Source organism: Pipistrellus kuhlii, unplaced genomic scaffold (assembly GCF_014108245.1).
Source record: "Pipistrellus kuhlii isolate mPipKuh1 unplaced genomic scaffold, mPipKuh1.p scaffold_m20_p_9, whole genome shotgun sequence".
Classification (NCBI taxonomy): domain Eukaryota; kingdom Metazoa; phylum Chordata; class Mammalia; order Chiroptera; family Vespertilionidae; genus Pipistrellus; species Pipistrellus kuhlii.
The window spans coordinates 29,307,365-29,324,761 of NW_023425595.1; the positions used below are offsets into that span (position 1 = coordinate 29,307,365).

General features: G+C 46.4%; 1 protein-coding gene across 1 annotated transcript in view; it reads right to left on the bottom strand.

Moving 5' to 3' along the window:
• Positions 1-1,061, bottom strand: part of SYT9 (synaptotagmin 9) — a 151,310-nt gene extending 150,249 nt beyond the window's left edge. Inside the window, exon 1 of the mRNA XM_036427650.2 lies at positions 644-1,061. Within this exon, the coding sequence (XP_036283543.1) occupies positions 644-788 (145 nt within the window). The 5' untranslated portion in view covers positions 789-1,061. The remainder of the gene's footprint in view (positions 1-643) is intronic.
• Between the last annotated feature and the right edge of the window lie 16,336 nt (positions 1,062-17,397).

Consider the following 17,397-nt stretch of genomic DNA (forward strand, 5'->3'; position numbering starts at 1 on the left):
GCCGCCTCCACTGCCAAGGGGCCCGCAGGGAACCGGTTCAGGCCCGGATGCCCAGGACCTGGGGCTCCCTGTCCCCTTCCCAGTGACACATCCCTCCTCGCCCTTCTCAGCCAGACCAGAGAAGGGAAATGGGCGCTTCGGCGCGAGGATGAAGAGCGCCCGGTGGGATTCAGTCGCTGCAGGGGCCCGTCCCCAACTCTCAACTTCCCAGACTTTTCCTCGGGCCTCGGCCCCCTTCCCCAGGGCGCCAAGGCCGTCGTGGCCTCCCCCGGCCCGGAGTGCAGAGCAGGGGAAAGGGGGCGCGGAGCTGTGCGCTCCGGAGCCGCCCCCAGGAGCCCAAGCAATGGTAGCGCAGGTGGCGGGCGTGGTACCCCCAACCTTACCCCAGCCCACTTGGCCTCGGCCTCCGCTCAGCAGCCTTCCTCGGGTCCCCGCCCGGTTTGGGCATCAGGCCAGGGCGCGGGGGGGGGGGGGGGGGGGTTTGCACGTTCCTGATCCCCTTCTCTAGCTCGTTGGCATCCCCCCCCCCCTCCAAACTCCCTTCCAGCCCGCGGCGCTCTCCTGCCTCAGGCCCCGGTGCGGCCCCCGCTCCCAGCCCGGGGCCCTCGGACCGCGCCGGGCGGGCGGCGGCGGCGGCGCTCACCTGGGTCGCGGGGCCGGGGTCTGGCGCGGTCCCGCAGGTGGTAGATGAATTCCTGGCAGCTGTCGTGCTCCAGGGCCCCGCGGGAGCACAGCTCGGCCAGCAGCTGCAGCGCCTGGTGACAGAGCGCGTCCCTGGCCCCGGGCATCGCCCCCCCGCATCCTCGGACCGCGCCGGGCAGGCGGGCGCGGGAGACAGCCCTCCGCCTGCCAGCTCAGAGCCGCCGCCGCCGGGGACCCGCGGAGACACGGCCCGAGCCCCAGCCCCAGCCCCAGCCCCAGCCCCGGCCGGCCCGGCCTCCCACCGGTTGCATGCAGCTCTCTGCCAGCCGGTCGGTGGGGCTCTCTCTCTCTCTCTCCCTTCCGGCCCCTCCGGCCCTCCCCCGGCCCCGGGAGCGGTGGCGCCGCACAGCCCCGCGCGCCTGGCACCTCGCGCTCCGCCCGCCACTCACGGCCGCCGGGGGCGGGGCGGGGCCGGGTCAGGGTGCGCGCCGCGGAGTGGGGTGCCCGCCGGCGGGGAGCTCCGGGCGCTCGCCAGCGCCTAGAGAGAAGCGCGGGGCTCCGCTCGCACCTCGCGCTCAGAGCGGTGGCTCCCAGGTTCCCAGCGCTCCGGGCGCTCTCGCCACCGCACCCCTCCGACCTGATGCACAGCCAACCTCTTCCACCTCCTCCCCTCGCCAAATTTGGCACGTGTGGCCAAAGCACGATTTTTGGGGTGCGGTGCGTTGAGGAAAAAAGGTGCAGACTGGACCACACCCGCCAGATCTGGAGAACACAGAGCCCCAGTTTCAAACTTGAAAAGGAACCGCCTGTCCAAAAACCACCATAGGCCTGCGAGTACTAGATGCCCAAACGTGGGGTTTGGCGCCGTCAAAGGGAAGATTTCCCAAGCGCAGGACCCTTTCCACCACCTTGGTCACATGGGGAGAAGGTGGAGGCTCTCAGGTCAGAACTAAGGCCAAATGGCACCCGAGAAACACATCGGGACTTACCTGGAGCTTTGTAGATCTTGACTGGTGGTCTGAGCAACTGACTGGAAATCTGAGGATTTGCCAGCATGTTTCCAGGACACACCAAGGAAGGGTATCACAGAATTTGGGAATACAAGGCACCTCTCATACATCCACCTCTTCAGTCTTTGGTGCAGAAAACCCAGAAATAACTACCTAACTGCACAGTGCACAGTACTGAGCTCTTTCGTGTGTGTGCCGGGCACTGTACCACAAGGCTTTTAGACATATAATCTCCTTTAATTCTCTGGATGGCCCAACAAGGTCTGTGTAAGTGTTATCTCCATTTTGCCAATGAAAAACCTGACACTCAGAAAAAAAATGGTACCTGCCATTTTTCATTGTATGGGGAGGCAAGGTAACGCTGATTTTTGTTGTTCTTGTTGCTTTTATATACTCATGTCCAGGCCCCGCTCTAAAACAACTAGGGTAGAATCCCTGTAACCGGCATTCTTAGCTATAAGGCTGTGTTGTTACTAGGGACATCTCAAAGCAAATCATGTGCAGAAAGGTAATTCAGGATGCCACGGAGTGTTCACCCAACAGAAATGCTTTGAAATCCCGCTGTGACTGGTACTAGGGCCTGAAGGACCTTCTTTTGCAGCAGTTTTCAGCCTTTTCATGTCATGGTACACAAACTACTTACTAAAATTCTGCAGCACACACACTAAAAAAATTTTGTTTTTGTTTTTTTTTGTTTTTTTGGCCAATCCAACAAAAAAGTATAATCTTGTTTTATTCACACTGAATAGCTTTTGTTATGTAAGCTATTGTCATATTTTTATTTGCATCTTAGAAAAAAGAGGTCAGTGCCCATGACTACTCAGATATTGCATGTTTTAAAAATTCTTCCAGCTGAAAATTGCTGTTCTATTGGGATAGCAGAGAAAATGCAGAGTTGTAAAGTTAACTCTGGAGGATTGTAAGAAGGCAAGTGGACTTTCTACCCTAGGAAATTAGAGAGGAGAAGAAGCTGCGGAGAGGGAGCCTGTGGAGGAGGGAGAGCAGAAGCTGGTCCCGAAAGGAGGGCAGGACCTGTGAGGAGGAGGGGGACCCAGATTGTGGTGCTAGGGCTGCTGTAGTAACGATGGGGAGGAGCCATGTCAATGCAAAGTAAGTCACAGGGATGTAAAGTACATATAGGGAATGCAGTCAATAATGTAATAACTGAATGGGACAGATGGTTTCTAGACTTACCATGATGCACATTGTAAGGCAAACAAATCTATAATTACAGTTGTACACCTAAAACAAATGAAATATTGTATGTCAACTATACTTTAATTTTTAAAATGAAGAAAAAATTACTTTGGTAAGTAAGGCAAGATATGATGAGGGCCTAAATGGAGCTAGAGGTATTGGCTGATTTCTGGAAACTTTCAAATTTGAATAACATTTAAAATGTTAGTTGATAAGAATGTGACCCATGGAATGAGAAAGAAGAAAAAAACAAGGATGTATCAAAAACTGACGAGGGTTGTATGTGGTTGTTTCTTGATGACAGCTTGAATTGTGTGCCTAGAATTTAGGAGAGGGGTATCAACAAAAGCTCACTGCTACCGATCTCATGCCAACAGGAGTCCCCAGCCTGGGTGTGGTAAAAAAAGAACTTTATTCAGGTGAACAGTTTGCAATCCAGGGAAATGCACTCCCCAAAGCAAAGGGAGGCCTGATTTCAGAGAGAACTTTCTATCCTGACCCCGGATTGGTCCATTTTTATGCAAATGAGAAATGCAAATTTGCAGTTTGATTGATCTGAATTGCGGTGTCCTGATTGGTCAGTATATGTGCAAAGGAAGATAGAGCTGCACAGTTCCAATTGAATGGGGCAGGTCTCAGCCCTCTGGTTGAAAGATGACTCGTTTATAAGGTTCAGTTCAGATGACAGGAACACAGTGCAGAAGGCTTGGAAACTCAGTTTGTGGCTTTTCCCTGGAATGCAGTGTGTGGTCTGTGTCAGCAATGGCTGCTTGATTCTGGCTATGATCTGGGGGCCCTGTTAGCCACAAGGAGTCCTTGGCAGTCCTGCAAGGTTCACAGGGGACATTCGTTGTTGTAAGGTCCCAGCTGAGAGGTTTGCGACGAAGAAGCAAGACACGGAATCCAGGCCATTGAAAAGGGGGGAAGGTTTTAATCTGAGGTCCAGGGCGAAACTCGCTGGTCCGAGGGTGGGCCAGGGAAGTGCACACCAAAAAGCTGCATAGGTCCTTCTTTTATATGGCTGTTTAGGGAGGGAAGGGTGAAGGGCATGAGAGGTGTGGAATTCCTGCCTCGGACCAGGGGTCTAGGAAGGTGCCAGCTAGCCAGCTATCTTTGTCACCATCCACCTTGCAGATGCTTGTATGGGCTCTGGGCTTCCCCCCTGCCTCAACCTAACAGTTATCATCCATAGAAAGATCAGGATTGAGTTGCCACATTGGGAAACTTCCTCTAGGGAAGAAAAGCTGGGAAAGTGGGAGAGAGTTTTGTCATATAAAATGTGGCTTAACAAGAACAAGATTGAAAAGCAGCAATCAGAGGGAGGAGAGATGGGACACGAGGGAGGCAGGGGGCCAAAGGAGTAGGAGCCGTGGATGGAGGAGACACATTATTTAAATACCTGGTTTCACTTCCTTCCCCTGTAAAATAGGAAATTCTAGCATCTGCCATTTAGGGAGGTTGTGAGTGTTTAGCATAGGGGTGTCGAACTCAATCAGAGAAGGGGCCAAAATCTAAAATCCAGCCTAAATCGCGGGCCGAATGGTTTACTGAACAGTCATAAACTGTCATTGTGATGGAAACGCAGCGGAGTGCAGTGATGACAGCGAGGTGCGGGCCACATTGCAAGGCCTGGCGGGGCGGATTTGGCCCGCGGGCCTTGTGTTTGACACATGTGGTTTAGCACATAGCACAATGTGGTAAACACCCAACAGCACCATAAAAACATATTGATTGAGACCATACTATGTGGCAACACTATGCTAAATACTTTATGTAATCTTATAACAACCCAGTGCTGCACATATTAGTATTATTTAATGAGAAACCTTAGGCACAAAAACCGCTAAGTAACTTCCACAAGGGAGGTTGCATAGCGACCATTTTCTCTAAATTTTGTGTCTTATTGTCCGCTACATCTAAAGGACGTTTCCCCCCCCCCCCCCTTTAAGTCCCACTAACAGTTGATGCTGTTGATCACTCCTCCATCCACTGCTCCTCCTCCTTGGGGCCCCTGACTGCCTTCTGTCTGATCTCTCCTCCTCTGATTGCTGCTTTTCTGTCTTGTTCATGTTAAGCCACATTTTACATGGCAAAACTCTCTCCCACTTTCCCAGCTCTTCCTTCCTGGAGGAAGTTCCCCCAGTGCTGCTCTTAGACAATGTCCTCACTTCTGGTCCCCAGACGCAGGTTTTATACTGCAGAAATGGTTTGAGATTCCTAATGGCAGAACTGTGTATTATTGTCATTTTGTTTGATTCGGTTCCTTGCCAGACAAGTTGCCTTTAACAAAAGAAAATAAGATTCAACTGGCAGGACTCTGTTCTGCGTGAGCCCATGCTGTCTCCAATGATTAGCTCGCCGATAAAATACCCACAAACCTCCTGCTTCATTATTCCAAACAGGTTTTCATCCTCTCACTTGAGTTAGAGGCTTAAATATGATTCACCTGGACCAGCAGACCGGCACTGAGCTCATGTTCTGTGACAACTCTCCCCTCTTGGGCATCAACCTCCTTTTAAATTTCTGAGCTTGGCCCGAGCTTGGCCCTTCCCTGTTTGGCGTTCATTTGACCTGAGAGATAAAATAAAGGCAAATTTTGGATTGGGTAGCTCCACTATGTCACGTGGCTGTTATTGTACCAAGTAGCAAGTTGTTTAGGATGTTCAAAATCTTCATTCTTCCTTCCTGGGTGTGTCAGTTCCTTCAGAGATTTATAATCGCCAATTGCCGAGTTTTAACTCCATTGTTTGACTTGAAAGAGTGGAGATTGATCAGCTTTAACATTTAAAAGATACCCTAATTAGCCGAAACTGGTTTGGCTCAGTGGATAGAGCGTCGGCTTGGGGACTGAAGGTCCCGGGTTCGATTCCGGTAAGGGCATGTACCTTGGTTGCGGGCATGTCCCCAGTAGGGGGTGTGCAGGAGGCAGCTGATCGATGACTCTCTGTCATCGATGTTTCTAACTCTATCTCTCCCCCTTCCTCTCTGTACAAAATAAATAAAATATATTAAAGAAAAAAAATAAATAAATAAAAGATACCCTAATTAAAGGAAGGATACGGAAGGGAACAGAAGGCGAAGTTCCAGGTCAGAAGGCCTGGCACTCCTCCACTGTCTCCTCTTAGAAGACACTCGTGGCCCCACATTTGTTCATCTTTTCAGAATGAGGCCAGAGGAGAGAGCAGAGGTCAGAGTTCTGCTGACTGAGAAACATGGACCTCAGGACCCTCCACCGTCAAGAAACTTTTTAATAAAAATACTTTTGCTGTGCCTTGAGCTGCCTTGCAGAGCAGCCAATATCCCTCACCCAGGAGCAGGTCAGGGAAACTGCCGGAGTCACTCTGGCTGCTGGAAAGAGAGAGGATGATGAAGTCCGAAACTGGCTACACTGTGTCACAGTAACCGTGGGATCCTAGAATATCCAGCTAGCTATAGATCTGCCAGAAGAAAAGACTCTAAATAACCAGCCTTTCCTCACCTTCCACAGCACGCTGCCCTCTATCCTCCGGGCTGAACATGGATGTAACCAGCTGGCATGGTCAGCGGTTGAGCATCAATCTATAAACCAGAAGATCACAGTTCGATTCCCGCTCAGGGCACATGCCCGGGTTGTAGGCTCGTCCCCAGTTGGGGGCATGCAGGAGGCAGCAGGTCAATGATTCTCCCTCTCTCTTCCTCTCTGAGATCAAGAAAACTGTATTTAAGAAACAAAAGCAAATGGATGCAGAGCAGCTTGACCTGCTCTCAGGTGCCCGGATGTTAAGGGGTCAATGTGCTCACTTTGGAGTGAGAATATTATGTTATTAAACACTTAATTAAGAGCTTCAACAATCCTTTTCTTGTGTGTTTTTTTTGTTTGTTTGTTTTGTTTTGTTTTTTGTTTAGCAATAAATGGCTTTGGCTAAAATCTCTGTGTACAGACAGAGACAGAGAGAGCCAAGCATCCATTTTATTGCCCTCTAGCCTTATTCAGAAGCATCAGCCTGTACAAACAAACCTCTTTGCCTTGGCCGGTGTGGCTCAGTAGTTTGGTTGGGCATCTTCCTGTGCATAGAAAAGTTGCTGGTTCTGACAGCTAATCGACATTTGGCTCTGACATCCGGTGTTTCTCTTTCTCATCCTTCCTTGCACTCTCAAAATCTTGAAAAAATAAACAAAAAACTTGTTACTAATTTATTACCCAAGCCTTATCTTTGCTTAGATTCCTCACTAATAAGCATCCAAGCCTAAATTTCTTTGCCCTGTCAAGTCTTTGTGAATTTATTGTTTCTTTGTCTAAAAATTATGAAAAGCTGGACTGGTTCAATCATTTTTCTGAGCATCATTCTTGATCTCCCTCCCATGTACACGTATTGAATTGATTTTTCTCCTGTTAATCGGGTCTTGTATCAATTTTATTATGTATTTTGCTGTAAGCACTCAAGAAAGGTAGAGGAGGAATTGCCCCATCTCCAACATTATTGAGTGCTCACTAAGTAAGGATTTTTTGATACAACTTTATATTAAATTTTCATACTTAAAGCTTTTTAAATCTTGCGTTCACTTTTTTAAACTTTATCCTCTCATTATTGCTTATACTTTGAGTTGTCCCTATTGCCAATCTTCTTGACTTTTCTTTCCCATCTCCAACTACCTGGTCCTAATTTCCTTCCTTCTCATTTTCTTTCTATAAATTCATTCTGCAATGCTTTTTTCAGGAAGCAAAGTAGAATTGGGAATCCTACAGGTCTTTTTCAGAGTTATTACCATAATTATTATGGTACTATTACTTTTACTATAGTTTTTGAGCTCCTGTGATATGCCAGACACTCTAAAAAATGCTCTAAATATATTAGCTCACATAATCTCCATATCAATCCTATGAAAAGGGTATTGTTATTAATGGTCCCTACTTTTCAATGAAGGAAACATAAGCAGGAAGTTGAAGTGGGCTGCCCAGATCCCAGGGCTAGTCAGTGGTTGCAATGGCTGTGTGACTCCTGACCCTGCCCTCCTTTGCAGGTGGGCACCCTGGGTCCAGGTGAGACCACATCCTGAGGCCCAACAAGCCCAAATGGCCAAAAGAGCAGCACTGGCCTTGTGCCTTCACCAACTCTGGGGGATGCAACCATATCTAAGCCTGAATTTTGTTTTCTGCACAGGAAGATGGGCAGAATCTACCCAATGTACACTGAAGTCCTAGGTGGTCCTTCCAGATGGGCCTAATGTTCATTCAATAGCAGACATTTACTGGGCAATTTCTCAGTGCCATGTGCTGCATGCTGTGCTTTACATGCTTGTCTTAAAGGAATCATCGCCACAACCATTTGAAAGACAGAATGTTATTATCATCCTGACTTGACAGATGGGAGCACTGAAACTCTGGGTCCTAAGTCACCTGCCCAAAGCCCTATAGCAGGCGAGAGAACCGACCCAAACCCATGTTGGAGAGACTTTAAAGACTGAAATCTAACTGTTACACAATGTGCCTCCCCATGAATTTCAAATCAAAGTTGCCTGGCAGGGTTTTTTAAGTTTTATTTACCTTCTTGGAGAACCTTTCAATACCCCTGGACAATCACAGGAAACCCAACTTTATACTCTAAAGTGAATTATATACAGCTTGATAAAGACTTGACTAAAGCCCAGGCAATTATATAATAAACTATAAGCAAAACCATCCGTGCTCCCATTATTCTGCTAACCCAGCTCCACCTGCCTAAAAGCCTGCAGTCCTCTGGGTTTCCCCTAGCATGCCTCCTTTCCCTCCCTCTCCCCTCTTTTCTGCCTGCAGCGTAGGCCTTGGTATTGCTTTCTCCAACACAGAGACCTCAATTTCTCCATAGCAACTCAGCAGAGTTCAGAGTTTGCATACAGAGTGTCCACTAACTACACATAAGTTTTCCTCCTATTCAATAACTGCAAAATAATTGCTGTCCTTTATCACACAATTATTCTTTTTCTCCGTGTGTGTGTGTGTGTGTGTGTGTGTGTGTGTGTGTGTGTGTGTTTTGAGTAACCTTTGCTTTTGAGTTGAGAAAACAATTGCTCTTTTGGCCAGTAGAGGAATAATGATGGATTCTATTACAATACAAAACAACTTCTCTGGGCTCATGTGGATGTAACAAATGAGCAATTTTTTTCTTTTGAATAATTTTATTCCCTGCGGAAGAATAATTGTTTCCAAAGAGGGCTAGAGTTCTTCAGGTTCATCAGGGCACAGCTGTGAGCCAGGATGAGGGCTCATTGCACTATTTTTGAAGGGTCTTTTGAGTTCAGACCTTTTCTGAGAGAGTGCAGGGTATTGAAAGGAAGGGAAACTCATCAAGTTGAGATAATGAAGGTTTTATGCAAAATCTGAACTTTAATGAACTGTAGATGGCTGTCTGACTTTGAGGGTTTAATTAGAAGAAGAGGAGTACCATTTAAACTATAACTTTAACTCCCATTGATTAAAACAAAAGAACATTCCTTTATTTTCTTTTTGATCTTCAAAAGAGAGAGTATTATGTATCAGTCATCCTATTTGAAATAATTCTATTCAAAGCAACATACTGTTATATGTGAACTGCTTTAAAGATACAGTCTCAATAAAAGAGGAAGGCATGGTCTTTTTTATTTTTTATTTTTAAATGTTTGGGATATTAAAAGATATGTTCAAAGTTTGTCTTATGGGATTTATTTTTTTATTTATTTATTTATTTTTTGCCATTTACTATGACATTTAAAAGGAAATGTATGGCACATATTATTCAAGGAGAAAATGTAGGCAAGTTTTTTAAAGTGTTTTTCCTCCTCAATTATGTTCCTACTAGAGACCCCTCAGCCTAGCCTGTACCCTCTCGCAATCGGGGGATGTCAGACCAGGCCAAGGGACCCCACCGGTGCATCAATCTGTGAACCGGGCCTCTAGTATGCATATAAGATCTTTGGTTAATCTCTTCCCAACATCGTTCCTACCCCCTTCCCTCTGAGATTATTCAGTCTGTTCCATGTTTACATGCCTGTGCATTGAGTGTCTGCCCCCTGGTTATCAGTGCATGTCATAGCTACCAGTTGAATAGTTGAATGGTCACTGGGCTTTTATATATAAAGATTTTCCTTCAGTAACCTGTGCTTTTTAGGCTCAACTGAGGGTGAAATCGCTTCAAGTAAACTGTTCTATAAAAACTTCAAACACTGATGCAACTTAAAATGAAGAAGATGGTTGTTACCTTCCAGCGAGCACGGACACCCAGGGATGGAATGGGGAGGGCGAAGAAGAATCAGGGCTGGAGAGTTTGGAGAACAACTCTCTTGTCCTCCAAGATCTGTTTTGGGTGTTTTTTGTTTGTTTGTTTTTGTTTGTTTTTGTTTTTATCACAGGCTACTCTCTCCGTTGCTGACTTCTCCTCTCCTACTTGACCTCTAGCTGGTGGGTGCCCTGAGCTTGGCTTTCGGGCCTCTATTACTGTCTTGCTATACTTTTCCCTATGGCATTTCATTCAGCCTAGCATTTAAAATATCCTTGATACACTGATGACTTTCAAAGTTTATACCTCCATCCACAATTTCCTTCTTAGCTCCAAGCTCACATATTAAACCGCCTACTTGATAACCACTTAAATGTGTAACTTCACCTTCCACCCCAACCTGTTTCTTTCCTACCCTCCTGATTTGAGTGAACCATTTATTTAAATGCTCAGGTCTACACTAATGCATCATTGTCTTTGTCCTGTTCCCTTTCCTCTCCCTCCTAATTCAATACACCGACAAATCTTATTGCTCTTAGATGTGTAGTTTATTCCCAGTTTGTCTCTGTCTCTCTGCTCCCACTACATTCCCTCCATACAAACAACTATTACCTTCTGCTTGGACCCTATAATCACCTGCTGTAGCAGACAGTATTGGTTGATTGCCCAGCATCTATTCATCTCTAGGACAGCCCTAAGGTTTTCCTTATAGCCACCTTCTTCCACCCGCCACATGCTTCAGGGGAGTCCCCAGAACCCAAAGGTAAGTACATAATTAGTCCAAGGCAATTGTGGCAACACCATTCTCCTTGCCAGTGACCGCTATAGGAAGGAGCATCTCACTACACTGTGGAGGACTCCTGAGGAAGGCCCCCCCCCCCACTCTTGCAAAGGAATACAAGGAGCATACAGCCTCCTTCCTCCTCTGGACATCAGCATATCCAATCTGACACCTGGAACTGCCGCAGCCAAACTGAAACCGGCCAGAGAGGAGGGAGCAGACACACAGAGAAGGACACGGCCCAGGGGAACCAGAGTCTCGATTGGCACGGGCCCAGCCTCCTCCCGCCTTGCTGCCTGTTACCCGAGGGAGTTCACTGCCGTGTCACGTAAGCCACTTTGAGGCTGTGTTTGCTGTTCCTGGCCTTCAAAGGCTTTTGTGCCAGTCTGAGTTCCTAATTGTCAACAACAGAGCCCACTAGGTAGTTTAAGCACATGATGAAAGTATCTTCTGGAGAGAACCAGGTTTGGAATCCAGAAACAGGCATCACGTTACATCAGCAGACAGAACCCAAGACCTTTCCACCCCCGCCACCGCTGGGCACAGGCACCAATGTTCACAGTGACAGAGGCTGGGTGTGAGGTGCAACACTAGTCACTTAGTGCTGCCTCCTGTGAATCTCCCTCCACCTCCTTCACGGGGATCGTTCTCTGAGCAACTCCTTCTTCACGGCATCATTCCCTGAACTGAAGTCTCAGCCACATGGGTCAGACTGACAGGGCTTAAGCCACTTGCCTCCACCTTAGTTCAAGCATGTCAAACTCGCACTCCACCAGCCACGTGATATGCTTGCTAGCTGCAAGGGAGGCTAATCAAGAGAGTTTCTCTCTTCCACCTTGGGTGGCAGGACTCAAAAACAGGATGAGTTAGTTATCTATTGCTATGCTTAAACCAATGAACATTTGTTAGTTTGCAGTTTCTCACCATCAGGAATCTGAGAGTCGCTGAGGTGGGTGGTTCTGGTACATGGCTCTCGTGTTCAAGTTGTCAGCCAGGGCTGTATCCTCAGAAGGCCTGACTGGAGCTGCTTTCAATAGGCTTATGGTAGGCTGTTGCTGGAAGCTTCGGTCCCTTACCAGGTGGGCCTTTCACAGGGATACCTGGGGATTCAAGACATGGCAGCTGGTTCCACCAGAATGAGTGATCCTAAAGCACATGTGTCAAACACAAGGCCCGCGGGCCAAATCCGCCCCGCCAGGCCTTGCAATGTGGCCCGCACCGCGCTGTCATCACTGCACTCCGCTGCGTTTCCATCACAATGACAGTTTATGACTGTTCAGTAAACCATTCGGCCCGCGATTTAGGCTGGATTTTAGATTTTGGCCCCTTCTCTGATTGAGTTCGACACCCCTATCCTAAAGGGAGAAAAGAACCCCTGGACATAAGCCACAATCTCTTATAACCCAACTTAGAAGTGGTATGCCATCCCTTCGGTTGTGTTCTGTTAGTTACACAGACAAAACCCTGGTACAGTGTGAGAGGGGATTACACTAGGTGAGCACCAGGGTGTGGGGACCACTGCAGGCCACCTGGGAGGCTGGGGGACTCTCCAAATACAGAAAGAGGTGTGAAAGGAGCTGGGTGACCAGAAGGCAAGAAAAACAATCATTAGCACCGTGCTTTCCCATCTTTTTTACATTGTGGCAGACACAGAAAATGATGCTGTTCATTCAGCAAGCTCACGTTAAAGGATGAGTCTGAAGACAAACCAGCCCCATGGCTCTGGCCAGCCAGTCGCCTCATGGTTACATAAAGACTGAAGAAATCAATATTACTTACACCTACAACTTGTTTACGCACTAACACATCCTAACTGATGCATTACCTAAGCGTTCTTCCTTTTCCCAGCCTTGCCTCCTACAGTCCTTGCTCCTTAGAGCTGCTATATTGTTCTTTTAATTTGTGAGTTCAATCACATCGATTCACTGCTTAAACCTCAAATGGCTTCCAATTGCACTGAAAATTAAACCCAAACTCCTTTGTTTGATCTATAGTGACCAGAATAACTGAGTTTCCCTCTACCTTTAAAAAAAACACACCTCTATTGTTGGAAGTATTGCATTGCCCTCCACATTCCCCCTATTGACTTCCTTCTAGCCCGCCTCTACCTCACCACCCCCCACCCCAAGCCTTCCCCATCATATTGTCTGTGTCCATGGGTTATGCGTAAGTGCATACAAGTTCTTTGGTTGATCTCTTCCAGCCCACCCATCCTCCCCCACCTTCCCTCTGAGATTCCACAGTCTGTTGCCTCTACCTTTCTGACACCAACTTGTGCTACTTACTCTCTCCCTTGTTCAATTTGTCTCAATTACAGTTCTCTTTCTGTCCCCAAATACAATTCTGTGGTGTTTTTACTTGCTCTTTTCCTCTATCTTAGACACACACCCTCTGCTGGCTCCCTCTTTTTCTTCACATTTGGCCTAAACATCACCTCCCCTCGCCTTCATCATTGACCCTATTAAATGCTCTATGTCACATTAATCCATTTCCTTCATTTCATTTATGACTATTCAAAATGATCTTGCTCATCCTATCAGATCACAAATATTTAGTAAGCACCTACCATGTGCCAAAAACCGGGTGCCAACTGTCTTCGTTTTTTTAACGTATTCCCATCCTTCATTTTCCATGAGGGTGGGGACTATGTCTCTCATCGCTGAGAATGGAGCATCCAATACAGTCCAGACTCTTAGGAAGTGACCACTGAATGTTTGTTAACTGAAGGTAGACAATGAAATCCAGATGGGCCAGGCACTCATGAGAGCATGGGGTCAGGAGCTTGGCAAACACGTAAGAACCAGTGTCCTGTGTCAAAGAGTCTTGTGCATCAGAAGTTCAGAATCCAAGTGAGCACTCTGGATGGGCATGCATGTGGGATGTGGGCAAGAGCAGAAGCAAAGTGGAGGAACTCATTCATGGAAACAAAGGTAAGCTTCCCTCCAATGTCACCTCTTTTACTTTCAGCCTCATCAACACAGATCAAAGCTAGGCAAGTGCAAGTGTAGTGACAACTGTTGAACAATAACCCCTCCACAAAACAACAACAACAACAAAAACACACAACATGTAGGTCTACCTCGAACCTCAAGAATGTGACCTTATTTGGAAATAAGGTCTTTGCAGATGTAATTAGCTAAGGATGTAGAGATGAAATCACCCTGGATTTAGGGTGGGTTTCTTCTAAGAGGAGTTGTGGATACAGAGATACACAGGGAAGCGGACAGAAGTGGAGATTGGAGGGATGCACCTACGGGCCAGGGAATCCCAGGGATTGCCAGGAGCCACCAGAAGCTAGGAAAAGGCATGGAAGGATTCTTTCCCGGAGCCTCCAGAAACAGCAGAGCCCTGCCGACTCCTCAATTTCAGACTCCTAGCCTCCAGAATAGTGAGAGAATAAGTTTACGTTGGTTTAAGCTGCCAGGGTTATGGTAATATGTTATAGTAGCCCTAGGAAATGACTATAACAGTGATGCCATTATATTTTTTTCTGGGCATAAAGCAAATATTCAGCCAGGCAAGTGGGTAGCCTACCACTTGCCCAGGATTTGGGCACAGAGCAGGTGATTTTTTAAAATCCTTACTTTAATAAATGTTTGATGATTGGGTGAGCTGGTATGATTTCAATAAAACCCTCAGGAGAAATATATCAAAACATTTCAATGACTCTGTGACTATATAGAGTCAAAAGCACTGGAGGAACCTGACCTTTTCCTGCTGCTGAAATGAAAATGCATTACCTTTGTCAGTGAAATTATACAAGAGCTGAGGTCAAAATGGATAACAGAAGGGCTTGAAAACATGCCTTAATTTTTATGCCAAGCATGAAATATGTTATTTATATTTATGCCCACGACTTGTTTCTTTACACCTGCGCTGCTTCCCTGTATAATGAATGGAACCCTGACCCCAGAGAAAAGTTACCTGGACTATTTCAGTTCAGCTTAGGCTGATGAATTGAGCACAATCCTGGAGTGTAGATAGACAGATGGTACCCAGTTAAAACACAGGGCCTTGTTAACATTTTTTATAGAATTATAAAACAATGCACAGGGATGGAGAAAGTAATTTTGTTTAGTATCAAGAAGCATCTGTCTAACATATTGTCGTGTGATCATAGAAAGCAACTCTTTGAATATCAGTATCCCATTGCCAAAATGACCATATTAGATAAGACAAGGTCATTTTGGGTGTTGACGTTGATCTTGGATTAGTCTGTGTCATGTGTTAGTCTCATCTCCCCTGTTAGACTATGATGGAATCATATCTCAATCATCCCTGTGTCCCAGTGCCCAGGGCACTGCCTTGCCCATAACAGGTGTCAGTTAAGTACATGCTTGTTGATAGGTTGATGACTGAAATTCATCTTCCTCTCCTATTCTAATGTCTCAGAATCTGGTGGAATCCCTTGCCTGAAATTGACAGGCTTCAAACAACTGAATTTAAAGATAAATATTAAATAATCACAAGGAGCTATTCCTGGCCTAGCACCTTACCCTTGTGAATCCCGCCAAAGGACTTCAAAATGGCTCGAGGTCTCAGTTCACTTTGCTAGTAATTGATCAACAAGCTCCCTTGTCTGGCCCTAGCCAGTTTTGCTCAGTTGATAGAGTGTCAGCCTGCGGACCAAAGGGTCCCAGGTTTCACTCCAATCAAGAACGTGTACCTCAGCAGGCTCCTCCCGGGCCTGGGGCTGTGCAGGAGGCAACCAATCCACGTATTTCTCTTACATCGATATTTCTCTCTGTCTTTCCCTCTCTATTCTACTCTCTCTAAAAATCAGTGGAAAAATAACCTTAGATGAGGATTAACAAAACTCCTTTGTCTGAACCTATGATGTAAGCCCCTCTCCCATCCCTGATCCCCTCTAACTCTTAACACCTCAGACCATGATCACCATGTACCTGTATATGTGACTGTGTCTTGAAGATGTGAACATTTATATGTGAGTAGTGTGTGTGTGTGGGTGTGGGTGTGAATGCACATGCATGTACACAAAATGTAAGAGTAAATGTGAACTTAAGTGGCAGGGGCCTGCAAGACGCATGAGAGAGACCCTCTGAGAGTGCACTGTGTGTGTTGATGAGTCCAGTGACTGGAGGGGACTTCTTTAAAGCCCCTTGGCATTCCCAGCCCTACCTTAACCCAGAAGCTGTCCTCGGAGCTAGAGTTTATCCTAGAGAACAGGCAGAGGAGCCTCATGCCTCTTGCTATGTCGATCCGTGAGTCTCCATTCCCTAATCCTGGGGGGAGAATTGTATGCACTCTGAAGTTTAGATAAAAATGACTGTGGAAAACCTACCAGTCTCAGAATTCTGATGATGGTAGTGGTGGTGGTGGTGGTGGTGTGTGTGTGTTTAGAGTATTAAAAAATAGCAAGCAAGCAAGCCTGGCTTTCTCTATTGAATAGATAGATGTTCAGTCTGTTAGAAGAACTATTATCTCCAAAGTTTCTTTCCACAGATAGTTGTTTTCAGTTTATTACCTGCTCTGCCTCCAGAGAGACAAGAGAATACACCATTTTCTTTCTGAAAGAAAAGATAGAACCAGAAAATAAAAAAAACAAAGGCCCAATAAGCTTATTTTTTCCCTCAGCATAAGCCATACCTGTCTGAGTTAATATGCGTGAGTTAAGGCCCAACAGGGCTAAGGTGAAAGCAGGTCCAAGTCTGGGCCTCCCGAGACTATCCCATGAGCATTAATATGAACCTGGGATTTTCAGGGAACACAAACAGCCTTATGTCATATCACTGACACTGTTTCTGGGTCAGGATGGCTCCTGAGGCAAAAGAAACTTCTCTGTACTGGGGAAGAAGCTTAAGGTTTCTTTTCTTGTCCACCAGCATCCTTCCCCTCCCGTCCCCTCCTTCAGCATCTGCTATTCTATTACAAAACTAATGGCTAACCTAGAAGAGACCCATTTGTGGAGCTGCTGCTGTTCTAAGCACTTTGCAAGCATTAATTGATTGAATCCTCAAAACAACACTATCAGGTAGGTGCTATTATTATATCCATTTTACAAGTAAGGAAGTTGGAGCCTGGAGAGATTAAGTCACCCGTCCATGGTGGCACACCAGAAGGTTGTAGGGGAGGGGGGGGGGAGTCTGAACCCAGGCAACCTGCCTGCAGACTGCTTCATTCACCGCAAGACCCCATTATTTGGCTGGCCAGGCCCCTGTTGCAGACAGGTTCTAGAAATGGACTTGTAATGTGAATACTAAATAAAATCACAGTTTAAAATAGAACAGAACTTTGGCAATTATGTGTTTAGAACTAATTGATTTTAGAATTACAGCAAGGCAAATATAAGGATAGGAAACACTGAGAATTTGTTCCAGCCCGCAGGTGCAATAAAAAAAAAAAAGTACTGATATGAGCAAGGAGGCTTCAAAGCTCTCTCTTGCCTTTATTCTTTTAGACAATCAACTGGGTGTCTCTGGATACACTCTCCACCATTTGCCTCTATGTGCCCTCAGCTATGTTGAGTCCAGGGAATTGAATTCCCTGAAAGCATTCAGACAGAGACTTACTAATGTATGTATGGTTGGAGGAGGAG